This window comes from Castanea sativa, chromosome 8 (assembly GCF_040712315.1).
Source record: "Castanea sativa cultivar Marrone di Chiusa Pesio chromosome 8, ASM4071231v1".
NCBI lineage: Eukaryota > Viridiplantae > Streptophyta > Magnoliopsida > Fagales > Fagaceae > Castanea > Castanea sativa.
Genome location: NC_134020.1, coordinates 54290470 through 54305274, shown reverse-complemented (window position 1 = coordinate 54305274; position 14805 = coordinate 54290470). Strand labels below are relative to the sequence as shown.

At 32.2% G+C, this 14805-nt stretch overlaps 1 protein-coding gene across 2 annotated transcripts; it reads left to right on the top strand.

Moving 5' to 3' along the window:
- The first annotated feature begins 528 nt into the window (after window positions 1-528).
- LOC142608189 (F-box protein SKIP23-like) lies at window positions 529-3970 on the top strand. 2 transcript variants are annotated; one of them, XM_075779905.1, is made up of 2 exons: window positions 529-794; window positions 2619-3967. In XM_075779905.1, exons 1-2 carry the CDS (start codon window positions 644-646, stop codon window positions 3806-3808), a joined length of 1341 nt encoding a protein of 446 aa, XP_075636020.1. In that variant the 5' UTR covers window positions 529-643; the 3' UTR covers window positions 3809-3967. The 2 variants fall into 2 exon arrangements, with proteins under 2 accessions (XP_075636020.1, XP_075636021.1); XM_075779906.1 differs by lacking the exon at window positions 529-794 and adding an exon at window positions 977-1677 and having other exon boundaries at window positions 2619-3970.
- Window positions 3971-14805: the final 10835 nt, after the last annotated feature.

Genomic DNA, 14805 nt, shown 5'->3' with positions numbered 1-14805 from the left:
TAAAACTAATCTTTCTAATTTGCCGACTTGAAATCGCCTAAACTTTCAACCGACCCATCATTTTTGCAAGTTAGTGGGTCGGTGGTGGCCGGTTTGGTATATTTCCAAACCCTTGAATAAAGGGTTGGTTAAAAAATCTTCTATCAACTGACCTGATTTGATCAGCGAACACCCATACTTAAAATCATAATAAATGTAAAAAAAATAGTTGCATGACTCTGATGATCGATTGCATTGTAAAGTAAAAATAATAATAATAAAGAAAAGTCACTGACCCATTGTACAAGGTTTGACGTGGGATCCATCTAATAATTAACAACCAATAGCTTTATCTTCTTCAAAATAAAAAATTTTAAAAAAAAATTATCATTATTTTGTCGGTTTTAGTTTTCACATACGTTAAAAAAAAAACGTGGCGATAATCCTTTTTGATATATATATTTTCAAATATTAAGAAATAGTGAAATACTAACGAGTACTAATTTGATTCGTAATAGAACTCTTATTCAATATTAAAGCAAGAGTAGCCGAGTCTTTTCAATCCAAATCTTTCTTAGAGAGTTTCTCAGAAAATCTGAGAGAGAGCAAGAGAGTTTTAAGTTACTTTTGTGATAATATTTCTTCGTCGTCGTCGAGTCCAACTATGGAACAAGAGGACCTTAATAATGAGCAAAGTAAGCCTAGTTTCCAGGTTTCGGGTACTTCCACGTCGACCCAAGTGGTTTCCAATATTAATCCTACCACAAAATCGCCGCTTCTGAACACACCAACGAGTGTGGCGGACTCGCATGCAGGTTCATACCCCTACGTACCTATTATTTTTCGTTTTCGTTTATTGTTCAGTTGAGTTGAATGGAGTCAGTTTCATATTACTTTTGCCGTTGCGTGATTCCGCGATGTTAAATTTAGAGTTTTTCTTTAATTCAGGATGAAACTTGTTATTTAACATTTATAACTCTATTTTCAACAGAAATTACCCTTCATACACAAAAAAATTCCAATTCAGATAGTATAGATAATACTAATCATATATTTTCTTTTATAATATCATACTTTTTTTTTTTTTTGTGGGATAGAGGATTTGAGTTTATTTATTTAATTTTTCAAGACTATATTTCGAGATTGTATTTTTATTATTACGAGTGGGATAATTAGTTCAAGATAGAATAGATAAATAGGCTTTGGGTTTGAGTCACTTGGATTAATTTTTTTTTCCAATTAACCTTAAATATTAAATAATTTTGTTAGCTGTCATGTTTCAAAATAATCTGAAAAAATAGCATCTCAAGTTTCTAAAACTCGAGTTTCAAGATAAAATTTGAGTTTATAAGTCTCAATTTGTGAGCTAAGGTGGCTGATGTAGAAAAAAAATTCACGTGGAACTCGAGTTTTTAAGACTCGAGTTCCACCATTTTATTTTCCACCTTCCTTTTTCTTCCTCGCGTCTGTTCCTTCTTCATCGTTCCCGTCTGTTCCTTCTTCATCGCATCTGTTCGTCCACCCAGTCGCTGAAAATTAGATCGTCCACTAGCGTTCTTCTCGAACCATATCACCCACCCAGTACCAAATCGTCTTCTTCAGCGCTGCAGATTTCTGGTATGTTCTTCTTCAAGTCTCTTCTCCAACCAGATCGCCCACCCAGTACCAAATCATCTTCTTCAGCGCTATTGATCTCTGGTATGTTCTTCTTCAAGTCCGAAAAAAATCGAGTTTCAAAAACTCGGTTTTGCTTTTTAGAACTCGACTCTTATAGACTCGAGATCTATGTGGCTAAATTGCTTCACGGCAGCAGTAGAACTCGAGTTTAAAAGTCTCGATTTTCATCATCGATCTCGAGTTTTAAAAACTTGAGATGTTAGTTCCACAATTCTTCCAACTATATGTTAACTTATTATATTTTTTCCTCTCACTGTTGTAACCTGCAAAATCCCTCCACCTGGATCAAGTCTCCTTAGTATGTGCCCCTATCCTAGTGTTGGGCGAGTTGCCACCTCCCTCCTTACTAATGTAGTCCATTTATCAATTAGAAGATCTTGGTTCTCTCTAAGCAATTAATATTAAAATTTGATCTACCTCAGTTTATTTGATGGTTTTAGATTGCTATAGAGTTGTAAAGCGTTGGTGTCTTCAAATATTTTTGTAAAGAATGAAAGTTTTGAATCTCTCATTCCTGGCCGGAACATGCTCAAGATTGTTTTCCGATGTTCCTAATTTGTACTCTGGAGACATCTGTTTAAACTATTTAGTATAGTTGTTGAGATTGATGTTCTACTTGCTGTATCAAATTTGCAAATCTATATATCCTATTAAGTTACTCTATCGTGTTACATATTTTTACTAATATAGTTGTTTTATTTCTCTTCCCTTGCACACCTATTTATGTTTTTAATTCACTCTACCTCATGATGCATATTTTTACTAAGGGAAAAAGTTACTAAAGGAAAAAAGTTAACTGATACTATAAAGGCATTGTTTTAGAAACTATTTTTTTTATTCAAAAAAATTAATTAACTTTTTTCTACTATTTATATTTCTTAAAAAAATGTTCTATTAATTATTACCTAAAAAATTACCGACTCTTTTATTAATGTAGTTGTTTTATTTCTTTTTCCTTGCAGTGAAAATGAACCAGTGGTCCTTGCTTCCCATGGAATTGTTGAATCTCATCGAAGAGAGTCTTGACCTGTACCATGATAAAGTTCGGCTACGTTGTATTTGTTCTTCATGGCGGTCTTGCCTATTAAAAATGCCTAACCACAAACAACATCACCTTCCTTGGTTGTTACTACCTCATAGCGTTGGAACCTCATGTGCATTCTTTGACTCACTAGAGAAGAAGGTTCACAAAGTTGAGTTGCCTGAGGCTGGAGAGAAGGTGTTTAAGGGTTCAGCATATGGTTGGGTGGTGGTTGCTGAGAAGAGTGGTGCAATATTTCTGCTCAATCCACTTACAAGGAACAAAATTAAGCTTCCTCCAAGGTCCAAGTTTCCAGATGTAAGAAAGTATCGTGCTGACAAAGTTGGGAATGAGTATCTTATTTGGATTTATAGTGCAGTAATGGCTCCCGGGCGGTACCAATCCCATGATGCAACCCATGTACTAAACTATCTGTTGCGAAAAGTCATCTTATCTTCAAGCCCTACCTCAATGGATTTTGTAGCAGTGGCTCTGTATGGTGAGTATGGTCATCTGGCCTATTGTAAACGTGGAGACAAAAAATGGTCGCTCATCGATAATAAGTTTCCTACCTGTGATGATATCATATTTCATGAAGGACAATTGTATGCATTAAAATGTAATGGACAACTTATGGTTTGTGACATTGATTCTTGCCCAAAGCCAATAGTGACAGAGGTTGCACCTGCTTATCCAAGAATTCAGGGTGGGGATATGTATTTGGTAGGGTCTTCCAGCGGGATAATGATGGTCCGACGATGTATACACGTAGACAGATGTTCTATTTCTAACGAGGAGATATATACAAGCAAGACATTATCTTTTATGATTTTCAAGCTTGATACTAGTGGTCGAAATTGGTATCAGGTTCATAGTTTAGGTGATGATGTGTTGTTCTTGGGATTGAATTCATCTTTAGCCATTTCATCTCATGATTATCCTGTATACAAGAGAAATTGTATATATTTTACGGATGTCAACTACAATTTTGGTTTGAAGGGCACTGGAAGACCTTTTGATGAAGGTGTATTCTGCTTGGATGAAAAGAAGATTGAACCTCTGCCAACTTACTCAAGTGATTTAAATGAGGTTTGGCCAGCACCGATTTGGGTAACGCCCAATCCCTATTGATTAATTTTATTTTGTAAAACCTACTTTCTTTTTTTTAATGGAATTTTGTAATGCCTACTTGCTTCAACATATGAGACTTTATAGCTTAATATAGTTGAGTGGAAATTCTTGGTTATTAATGAACATTAATTTGCTTATCTATCATTTTTTTAAAATTATTGTACTAATGTTTTATGAAAAATGTTAACGGATGTTTCATTATGAAAAGCGAATTACATAGATAGGGCAAATTATACGTCCTAGCACCCAATGTTAAAACATCAACTCTTTCTATATATATATATATATATATATATATATATATATATATATATATATATATATATATATATATATATATATATATATTTTTTTTTTTTTTTTTTTTTTTTTTTGAATGTGTCAAAACTCATTTATTATACACTCACTCATTGATAAGGTGAGAGCTTGTAGTCAATGGAATCTCTCATCACCTAAGTATGGAAAAAAGGAAGGCCTTATATGTGGGTTGAATATCCAAAAAGTTAACAACATATTTTTCTCTACTTTGCGTGTGCTTGGTTTGGTAATTTGACATCTTGGTGGAATACAGCCAGTTGTTTATTATTTTTCTACTTCTCCAGTTTGTTTTGCCTGAATATTATTGGAGCACCTCATTAACCTTGGTGGAGTATATGATTATCACAATGAACTGTCTTTTGGCCAAGCATAAAGGTTTTTCAATTAAATTCAGTTTTTTTTTTTTTTGGAGAATGGACTATTAAATACAACTGAAAAAGCGACAACACTGAAGATGCTATCACAAGCATGCTTAAGAAATTAAGATCAAATCTTTAAACACGTATGGGCATTTTTAGTTGATTATGGTGGGGCATTTATCAAGTTGAAGATTGGTGACAAGGAAAAGATTCTTGCTAATGTCTAATGACTCGATAAACTTCATGCAATGCTAGGCAACTTCTACATGTATCACCCTTCACTAAGAGAGTGCGTGCCCAATGAAATTGGTTTTCAGAAGTGTCTAGTGAGCAGTGGCAGAGTCACTTGAGGATGGAGGGGGGCCTTGGCCCTCCCAAAATTTTTAAAAAAAATTAATTTTTTTTTTATAGAAATATCCTGAATAATTTGAAAATGCACATTTACTAGTAGTGAGTGCATGCCATATCTCATTTGTCAGAAGTGAGAAGAGTGCCCGAATCTCAGGTCCTCTCTTTCTGGTTGCCTATGTTATGCATTGGCATTTGCAATTTAGCACCAAAAAAGGAAAACAAAAAGTGGAACATGGTAAAATTGAGGCATTATTAACCAGGATAGTATTAAATTAGACTATTTTTAGTCTTTGAAAACAAAAATTAGGTCCTTTTTAGGTGTAGGTGAAGAGTGTTGATGATTGAAATTGATCTGTTATCAACTTTATTAGGGAGTTCTGGTGTACGTGAAGAGTCCATGAATCACCTAATCTTGTAACTTAGTACTTAATCACTCAACATTATATAAACCAACCCAACACCGATGATTGTTACATAATAGAAATGATAGCAGTAATAAACATATGTAAAAAAATGATGCTGTTTTAATTATAACTTCTCCGTTTAATAAATTATAGGGAAGATGTGGAAATAAAAAAGTTCTTGACCTTTTAAACAGCATAAAATCTAGAACTCACTAATAAAGTTACTGATAAAGTATCAGAAAATGAGTTCAAATTTGTAATATTACTTGAATTTGGGGTTTATTACTGGAATTTGAGCAAAAATTCTAGAGGATGGCTGCAAATCTTTGGATTTGAGAGAGAGAGATACACAATCACTACCCATGGGATTAAATGGATTCATTTTCCGAAAATTGACTTAATTCGAAATAATCACCTTCCATAGAGAAAAAGAGAGATTAAGAGAAATAAAGAGATTAAAAGAGAGAGAGATGCACTAATGCACTAATAAGTTGGTTTATTCTTCAATTGATATCTCATATTGGATTACAATCATGTATTTATAGGAGACTAGCTCTAATCTCATTAGCTCACATGGCATCATCCTATTGGTTCTATTATTCCCCATGTGTATTAATAATTCCAACATGTGCTAAATGTGATTAACATGCTTGAAATTGTTACTAACTAACTAAATCTCAATACAACAATTATTATCCATATGCTTATAACATTCCTAACAACTTTTAAGAAATTAAATATTGGGTAAATTTTTTTCCACTTTTTTTTTCTTTTGTATATTTTATATTATTATGTGGATTATAGTTATTTAAGATAGTAATTTGTATTTAGTTTATAAAATGTGGAGTGATGTATTTTTTTTCTTTTTGTATAGTACTTTACTTTCATGAAATCAAGTATTGGGTAAATTTGTTTTTTCACTTTTTTTTTTGTCAATTTATATTATTAAGTGGTTTATAGATATTTAATATAGTAACTAGACTCTGAGCACGCGCTCACGTGCGTGCTTACAGGTTCTTCTATTTTTTTGGTAAGGATTAATTTAGAGTATATATTATAATTTGGGATTACTACATTTTTCAATCACAAAAAAAAACCTAGGGGTGTGATGAAAAATTATTTCACCACACATAATATTCATCACACCCTTAGGTTTTTTTGTCATTGAAAAATGTAGTAATCCCAAATTATAATAAATGTTCTAAATTAACCTTTACACAAAAATAGAATAACCTCTGAGCACGCGCGTGAGTGCATGCTCAAAGGCTAGTTTAAGTAAAATAATTATTTTAAAATCCTAAATTTTAGATTATAAAATCTCTCTTCTTTTATTTTTTATTTTTTTCTTTTCTCTTTTGCACGTTCAATTCTTCTCTTTCTTTTTTCCTCACCTTCTTAGAAAAACAAAAGAAAAATACCTCTGATTTTAATGATTCTATCCAAAAAAAAAAAAAAAAACCGCGTTAACTTAGATTAACGTTCAAGCTAAAAATAAAATAAAATAAAATAAAATAAAAAACTTATTTCCATTAAAAAAAAAAAAACCCTTATCCTTTTCTTATCATTATCAAAAAAAAAAAACTATAAATTGAATCCCACATAGAATTATACAAATGATATATATAATTTCTTTTACAAAAGAAATGTTTTTAGAACAATATCTTAGATAACAACCACTTCATGTGAGGTTTGAATCATACAATAATTCTTACAAAATCTCTCATCCGAACTTATCTAATATCCCATTCCAATGCATCCTGAATACAATTTGAGAAATTTGTGCATATATTAGCCTGAGAGAGAAAAGAGATGAATCTAAGATTATCATTATTTTGAATAAATCAAGTATTTTAAAATTGAAAAAAAGAAAAGAAGTAATCTTTATAAATGGAATGTCGTTGAATGACTTTTTTTTTTTTTTTTGATAACCACGTTGAATGACTTTTTTGGTTCACAAACATGTTGAATGACTTTGAATTAATCAACAATGATGGGAAAGTGGCTCACTTGATTTATCTTTTTTTTTTTTCTTTTTTTATGGTATTTTACTTTCGAGAAATCTAATACTGGGTAAATTTGTCTTCCACTTTTTGTATATTTTATATATTAAGTGTATTATAATTATTTAAGATAGTAATTAATATTTAGATTGTAGACTGTGGAGTGAATTATCTTTATCTTTTTTTTTTTTTTTGGTATGGTGCTTCATTTTTAAGAAATCAAGTACTGAGTAATTTTTTTTTCACTTTTTTTTTTTCTTTTGTAAATTTTGTACTATTAAGTGGATTATTAATTTTTAAGATAGTAACTAGTATTTAGAGTATGGAATGTGAAGTGCTTTATCTTTCTTTCTTTTTTTTTCTTTTTCTTCTAGTATGGTATTTTACTTTTTAGAAATCAAGTGACGAGTACTAGGAAAAAAAATTTCACTTTTTTTTCTTTTTTGAATTTTATATTATTAAGTTTATTATAAATATTTAAGATAGTAATTAGTATTTAAAATATAGACTGTGAAATTATTTATTTTTACTTTTTCTTTTTCTTTTTGTATGGTACTTAATTTACTTTTTAGAAATCAAGTACTATGTAAAAAAAATTCAGTTTTGTATGGTACTTTACTTTTTCTTTTGTCAATTTATATTATTAGGTAGATTATAAATATTTAAAATAGTAATTAGTATTTAGAGTCTGGACTGCGAAGGGATTTATCACTGTTTTTTTTTTTTTTCTCTTTTGTAAATTTTTTATTGTTAAGTGGATTATAAATATTTAAGATAGTAATTTATATTTAGAGTGTGGTATATGAAGTGACTTATCTTTATTCTTTTTTATTCTTTTTCTTTTGTATGGTACTTTAGTTTTTAGAAATCAAGAAAGAGGTAAAAAAAATTTCCACTTTATTTTTTTCCTTTTTTGAATTTTATATTATTAGGTGGATTATAAATATTTAAGATAATAGTTAGTATTTAGAGTGTGGACAGCAAAGTAATTTATCTTTACTTTTTCTTTTTCTTTTTGTATGGTATTTTATTTTTTAGAAATCAAGTACTATGTAAAAAATATTCACTTTTTTTTCTCTTTTGTAAATTTTGTATTTTTAAGTGGATTATAAATATTTAAGATAGTAATTAGTATTTAGAATGTGAAATGTGGAGTGATTTATCTTTGTCCTTTTTTTTTTGTATGGTACTTTACTTTTTAGAAATTAAGTACTGGGTAAATTTTTTTCCTTTTTTTTTAATTTTATATTATTAAGTGAATTATAAATATTTAAGATAGTAATTAGTATTTAAAATGTGGACTGTGAAGTAATTTCTTTTTCTTTTTATATGTTACTTTACTTTTAGAAATCAAGTACTATGTAAAAAAAATTTTTTTTTTTTTTTTTTTATCTTTTGTAAATTTTGTATTATTAAGTGGATTATAAATATTTATGATAATAATTAGTCTTTAGAGTGCAAAATGTGGAGTGATAATAATTATTTCATCTTTGAAGACTTAGGCTCAATTTGGTTATGTATTTTGGGAGCCGAAAAGAGCATATTAAAAATCAAAACTTCATTTTGCAATAGCAACTACAGTGATCATGGTCAAATTATATTTAATGATAAGTTGTGTACAATTAATAATGGATTCTTTGTAAATTGACAATGTGTGAATGCCTGCATTTACATGGATTAGTGGAGAGGTCAAGCATAGATTACGTGACCTTTTTTATCTCAAAATTGGAGCTGTAACAAAAGTTCAGGACCTATTGATTTATTATGCCAAGTAAAGGCTTTAAAAAGGATAATACTACTGAAGCAGCTGCAGCAGGTTGCTGGAGTATACAACAGGACAATTAAAACTAAGATTTTTGTAATAAGAAATTTGTTTTGGAAAGTAATTTTACAAACTGGTACTAATTAAGACCCTTAAGAAAATAAATATCACAATTGTCAATTGGTAAGCAGCTTAGTAGGTAAGTGAAGTATATGATAAAAGTGTATATAGATTAATGCAAATCAATGGATGTGAACAACTCAGATCTACTATGGAAGGTACTTGAAACTTTAAGAACGAGTGAAATAAGACTGAAACAAGAGAAATATTAAACAAGACGGAAAATGGTGGCAAAATTGTAACAAGCTAACCAATGGCTTCGTATAAAAACTAATCTGAATACTGGATATATTGACAGTTCAAAAATCTAAAATAGAAAATGAAGATTTAGTATTACAATCATCAAATGCTAAAAAAAAAAAAACAAAAGGAAAAATCCCAAATGTGTAGTTTTCAAAATAAAATGAATCCAACCATCTTCAGCTCTGTCTAAACCTTGCAGCCTCTTGAGTTTAGTTTTGCAGAAGTTCTTTAATCTTGGGAAGCTCACTAAGCTCTTGACAGATGCTGTTTTTTTGAGAAAACAATCTGTGGAGATGAGCCTGGTGCGATATCATTCCAACCTCTAAATCTCGAAGATCCTGTTTCATTTGTTGATACTTCTTTTTGAACTGAAATAGGCTGACTTTGCACAAGATCATCAAGTTGGCTAAGGTAATGCCTTGACAGATAACATTTAACTTTTTCAAGGAAACCAGGTTTGTGCACAAGTAGCTCAGAAGCCTGTTTGAATCGAAGCAATGTAGCTTCATCTAAAAGTGCTGCATCTACAGACACAGAGAAATAGGCTTCAAGCTCTCTCAGGGCTCCTTGCAATTGCTCCATGGATGGTTCTGGTGTGGCTCAAGATGCAGAAGAAGCAGATTTGGTAGAAATGTCCAGATTAGTTATTGCTTTTGAGTCTTTGACACTTCTTCCAAAAGCTTATGAAGAGAATCTATTGAAATAGAATGAGGAAAGCCCAACAGGCATGGAATATCTTCTTGTCTCTGCTTTCTCACCTCTTCTATTTGCTTACCCTCTTTCAACTGTCGATCTCTAGCTTCTTCTCCCTTTTTAGCCTGTTGCATTTCTTCTTGTTTTTTAAGCTCTTCAGCTTGCATCTTCTCAGATTCTTTCTTTTTTCTAACAATTTCAGCCAATTTAACTTTTTCCATTGCCTCGGTCTCTTTTGCAGATGCTGTCTTATTCTTTCTTTCTTCAGCCACCCTTCTCATATCAGCAGCTCTCTTCTTCATTTCTTCTTCAGCTTCATTTCTCTCTGCTGCTTCCTTCCTACTTTTTCCTTTGAATTTCTTTATTTTACTCTCTTCTCTCCTACTCTTTAACAAGGATATTGAAAAGAAAAAAAAAGTTGGACTCTTGAAGGAAAAATAGAGAATTAAATTATTTCTTTTAAGAATTTAAATATCACAAAGAATTTAAATTATTCCTTTTCTCAAGTTAGAAATTGATAAATGTATCCAAAAATCAACCTACTAATGTCCCACAAAATTGGCGCATCTACAAGACTTACAGAGTCAATGTTTTATGCCAAATCCCTAATGCGTGGTACAAATATAAAGCATTAAAAACTTATTAAGCTTCGCAGTTGAAGCAGATTTTTGCATGCTAACCATCACATCAAGCTTCGCACTTGAGATCCTCTCCAATTGAGCTCTTACTTGGAATATTTTGCCTTAAGCTTCTTGGTCTTCTCAGCCAAGAAATTGTTTTCAAACCTCAGTACTCCAATGGTCTGATTGGCTTCATCAAACTTTGTAGAGAGTTGTTCTTGTTCAAGCTCCACGTCACTGAGCTTCTTGGTGGCCAACCTATACAGCTTCTCATGCTTTCCGAAACCCTGTATAACTTTGCATAAGCCGTGTGGATGTCATCTTGCTCATCCATCTTTTCAAACTTTGATTCCACCAAGCTTTCTTCTTCATCCACATCTTCTACAATCCCCTCAGTAGGATTGACAGTGGCGGTGAAGGCATTTAGGATTCCGTCATCCTCATTTTTGGAATCATCCTTAGGTTCGGTGTCGCTCAAGGTTGTAGCAAGTGCCTTGCTTTTTCCAATGGACTTGAGATAGGTAGGGCACTCTTGTTTCATGTGACCGAAGCCTTGACACCCGAAACACTTGGGTCTTGAGGGAACAGTGTACTGACTACCATCCCTAGCATCCTTCTTCCCTTTGTCTTGGCTCTTAGACTGAGAAGAACTTGATTGCCTACGGCTCTTGTCGAAGCCCTTTGTATTTGCATTCTTCATGAACTTCTTAAATTGCCAGGTGATGTAGGACTTCATTTTAGAATCTTCATCGTCTAAAGACTCATGCGTGTCACTGCTCTTAGCCTTCAATGTCATGCTCTTACCATTACTTGATTTGCCAATTCTTGTCAAACCTAACTCATTGGTTTGCAGATTACCAACTAGCTCTGTCAAAGGAATCTTATTAATATCCTTTGATTCTTCTATAGTAGTGATCTTGGCATGAAATCTCTCGGGCAAAGATCTAAGCACCTCTCTCACAATCTTGGGTTCGGGATTGGTTTCCCCAAGATTAAAAACTGAGTTTACTATGTCCTTAAGTATGGCATAGAACTCATCAAATGACTCATTCTCTTCCATCTTAATTTCTTCGAAGCTAGTAGTGAGCCTTTGAAGCTCCGAATCCTTGACAGCCTTGGTTTCCTCATAAGTTGTCTAGAGAATGGTCCATACTTCCTTTGCAATTTCAGTGGAGGATATCTTTTTGAACTCCTCATTTGTGACTACACTGAATAAGGCATTCAATGCCTTGCTGTTGAAATTTGCTGCCTTGATCTTAGCATCATCCCAGTCGGCTAGTGCTTCCTTTGGCTTGGTCCAGCGTATGTTCACAGCTTGTCACACTTTTTTATCTAGAGACTACAAGAAAACTCTTATGCTTACTTTCCAGTATGCATAGTTAGTACCATCAAATAAAGGAGGTATAATAAGTGACTTTCCTTTATCCATAAAAAACAGGGGTCAATGGATCTCATAGCAAAGATTAAACCCTAATCAAAGTGTACTTGCTCTGATACCACTTGATAGGTCAAGAATGTATTGACCCCTTGTGATGGATTAATTGATTAATTAGCCAAGTTTAATTAATTAATCAAATTAACATACAAAATATGTGGAGCACAAACAAACCACCAAATAACTAAATATGCAGCGAAAATTAAATGACATGGTGATATGTTTATGAATAGGAAAAACCTACACGGCAATAACTCCACTCTGTGATTTTAAGGTCATCACTCCCAAGAATCCACTATTATCAAAACAAGTGGTTACAAGTAAAGGAATTTTAATACCTTATACTAACCTACAGTTGAACCATTACCCCAATACCCAATTAGACTTGTTCTGCAGTGACAATCTCTCCTTGTATTACACGGCTCCTAGTACGTGACTAACCAAAAGATGCGCGAATCCTAGTACACAACTTGATCACCAACTTGAGAATGATGTTGGTTACAAAATTCTTCTGTTCATAACACGATGAAAATCATGAAATTGCTTGGTCACAAAATCCTATGGTGTACAAACACAACAGTTTCTTCAAGAACTAGGGCAACTAGGTTTCCAGTCACACTTTTCTTCACACTTGTGAAATTGTGCTCTTGTGCAACTGTGCTATGTGTGACGGCTCTTAAAATAATCCTTATATATGTTTAGGATTGTGAGAAAAGAGAGCCCAAACATACATTCACGGATTGGATGAAAATCAGCTCTGAAAAACTTAACTTCATAAATCTCGACAGATACCCTATCTATCGAGTAGATGTCGAGTCTCGGGCTTAAACAACTCTTTTAAACCTCGATAAATACTAACTGTTGAGTTTTAATGAACAACACTTCTTCACTTGATTTTTGGACAGACTTGCATAGTTTTAACACTTGAACTTGAAACCTTGTTTTTTAAAATATTAAACACATCCTAGATTTACTAAAATACAAGTAAAATGCGTTTTGTTAAGGAATTAGCCAATTACATAAAATGTTAACATATGTTCCTAACATGAATCACACATATCCTAATAATTTCTATCTTTTCGGACTGCACCTCCTGAAGCTCTCACTCGTGTTTTTCTCATAATGGCGAATGGCTCTCTCTTGCTTCAGCTCTCCTCACCCGGTGTGTTTTCTCTCTTAATCACACAGTATGGCCGAATGGCCTTTCTTTTCTTTTCCTTTCTTCCTTTTCAGTTTCAACGTTTCCCACACGCCTAAGTCTGCCCAAGGAATGGCATGCTCCTCAAAAAGCTCATTTAATGAGCTTTGACCCATGCATGTGGGCTGGACCCACACGGTGCTTAGCACCCAACATTTTGGTCAATAATGGTGTCTAGAGGAAAATAATTTGAAAGTAAAGGAAAAGAATTTCAAGAGAAGGACGAATGAGTGAGATCGAGGGTTGCAGCTGGGTTAGGTTTTTAAATTTCTTCTTCTTCTTCTTTTCTTTTTTTTTTTCCCTTTTAGATTTGAAATAGGTGAAAAAAAAAAACATGGGTATTCAATGGGTTTACCCATTAATATTTATTTAATTGAACTACTCAATAAATCTTTGGTCTTTACCCATTTGTCCAATTTCTTTTAGGAAGAAACTAGAGGAAACTTTATTCATTTAAGATCGTGTTGTAAAATTGGAAAAAAAAAAAAATATGGGCATTCTTCTAACCAAATAATAGTCTCTCATTTTTTTTTGCAACACTAACAAGAGTTAGAGCAATATGATTACATTTTAAAGGAACATAAACAAAGGACATGTTAACAAATTATTCATAAATAAGCTTAATATTCTCTAAAATCCAAGCAACTTTCAAAGTACAGATTCTGTCAGAACAGGAGCCATCCGCGGTGAAGTGCTGAAGTGCACCTTCCAAGCACTTCAGCAAAATTGCACTCCATGGTGACGTTTAAAAAACTGGTGTTGAGGCAAAATAGCAAAGCCATCCTTAAAGCCGGAAAAAGCAGTCCAAAAAGCATGAAGTTCCTTCCTTACACGTTCACAAGAAGCCGCCATCACTTTCCCTTTCCAATTATGGATAATCAAATCCAGACCAGCAAAATGGGTCTGTTTGGTCTCTAATCTCAAATTCACATTTTTATATTTTAAACAATTTTACGTACATTTTCACATACTTTTTTACCTATTCAAATTTTAAAAAATTACAAAAAACTCATCTCAAACTATTTTACTAAACACCCAGAAATCTTAGTTTGTCCTATTTCTTTAATTGGATGAGTAAAGATTTACTTAAAATTAACGTGTCATGAATGAGTTAAAATTTGTGCTATCGCTAAGTAATAGGAACTATTTTGACATAATATTAAAAAAAATTATACTAAATTGATATTTTTAAAATAGGGTCATGTTAATAAGTGCCTTTAAGACAATGGTTAATAATCCATTTCAAGAAAATTTTAACACCACTTTTATAGGAAATAGAAAAAACTGTCAAAACATTAATTGTTTTTCTTTCTTTTTCTATAAAAGCTTCCTTTAAATGAATCCTTAACAAATGCCCTTAGGGCATTCATTTCGTTAGCATTTCACTTAAAAATATTAGAGATTACTTTAACGCATAAAACAAACGTGAAAATGAAAATAGCAACTAATCCTATTTTTATTTTTATTTTGGGAACGCGCTCCTCAATGATTACA

Coding starts and splice junctions, on each gene's coding strand:
- LOC142608189 (XM_075779905.1), top strand. CDS start 644: ATGGAACAAGAGGACCTTAATAATGAGCAAAGTAAGCCTAGTTTCCAG. Junction 795..2,618: donor TGTGGCGGACTCGCATGCAG/GTTCATACCCCT, acceptor TTTTCCTTGCAG/TGAAAATGAACCAGTGGTCC.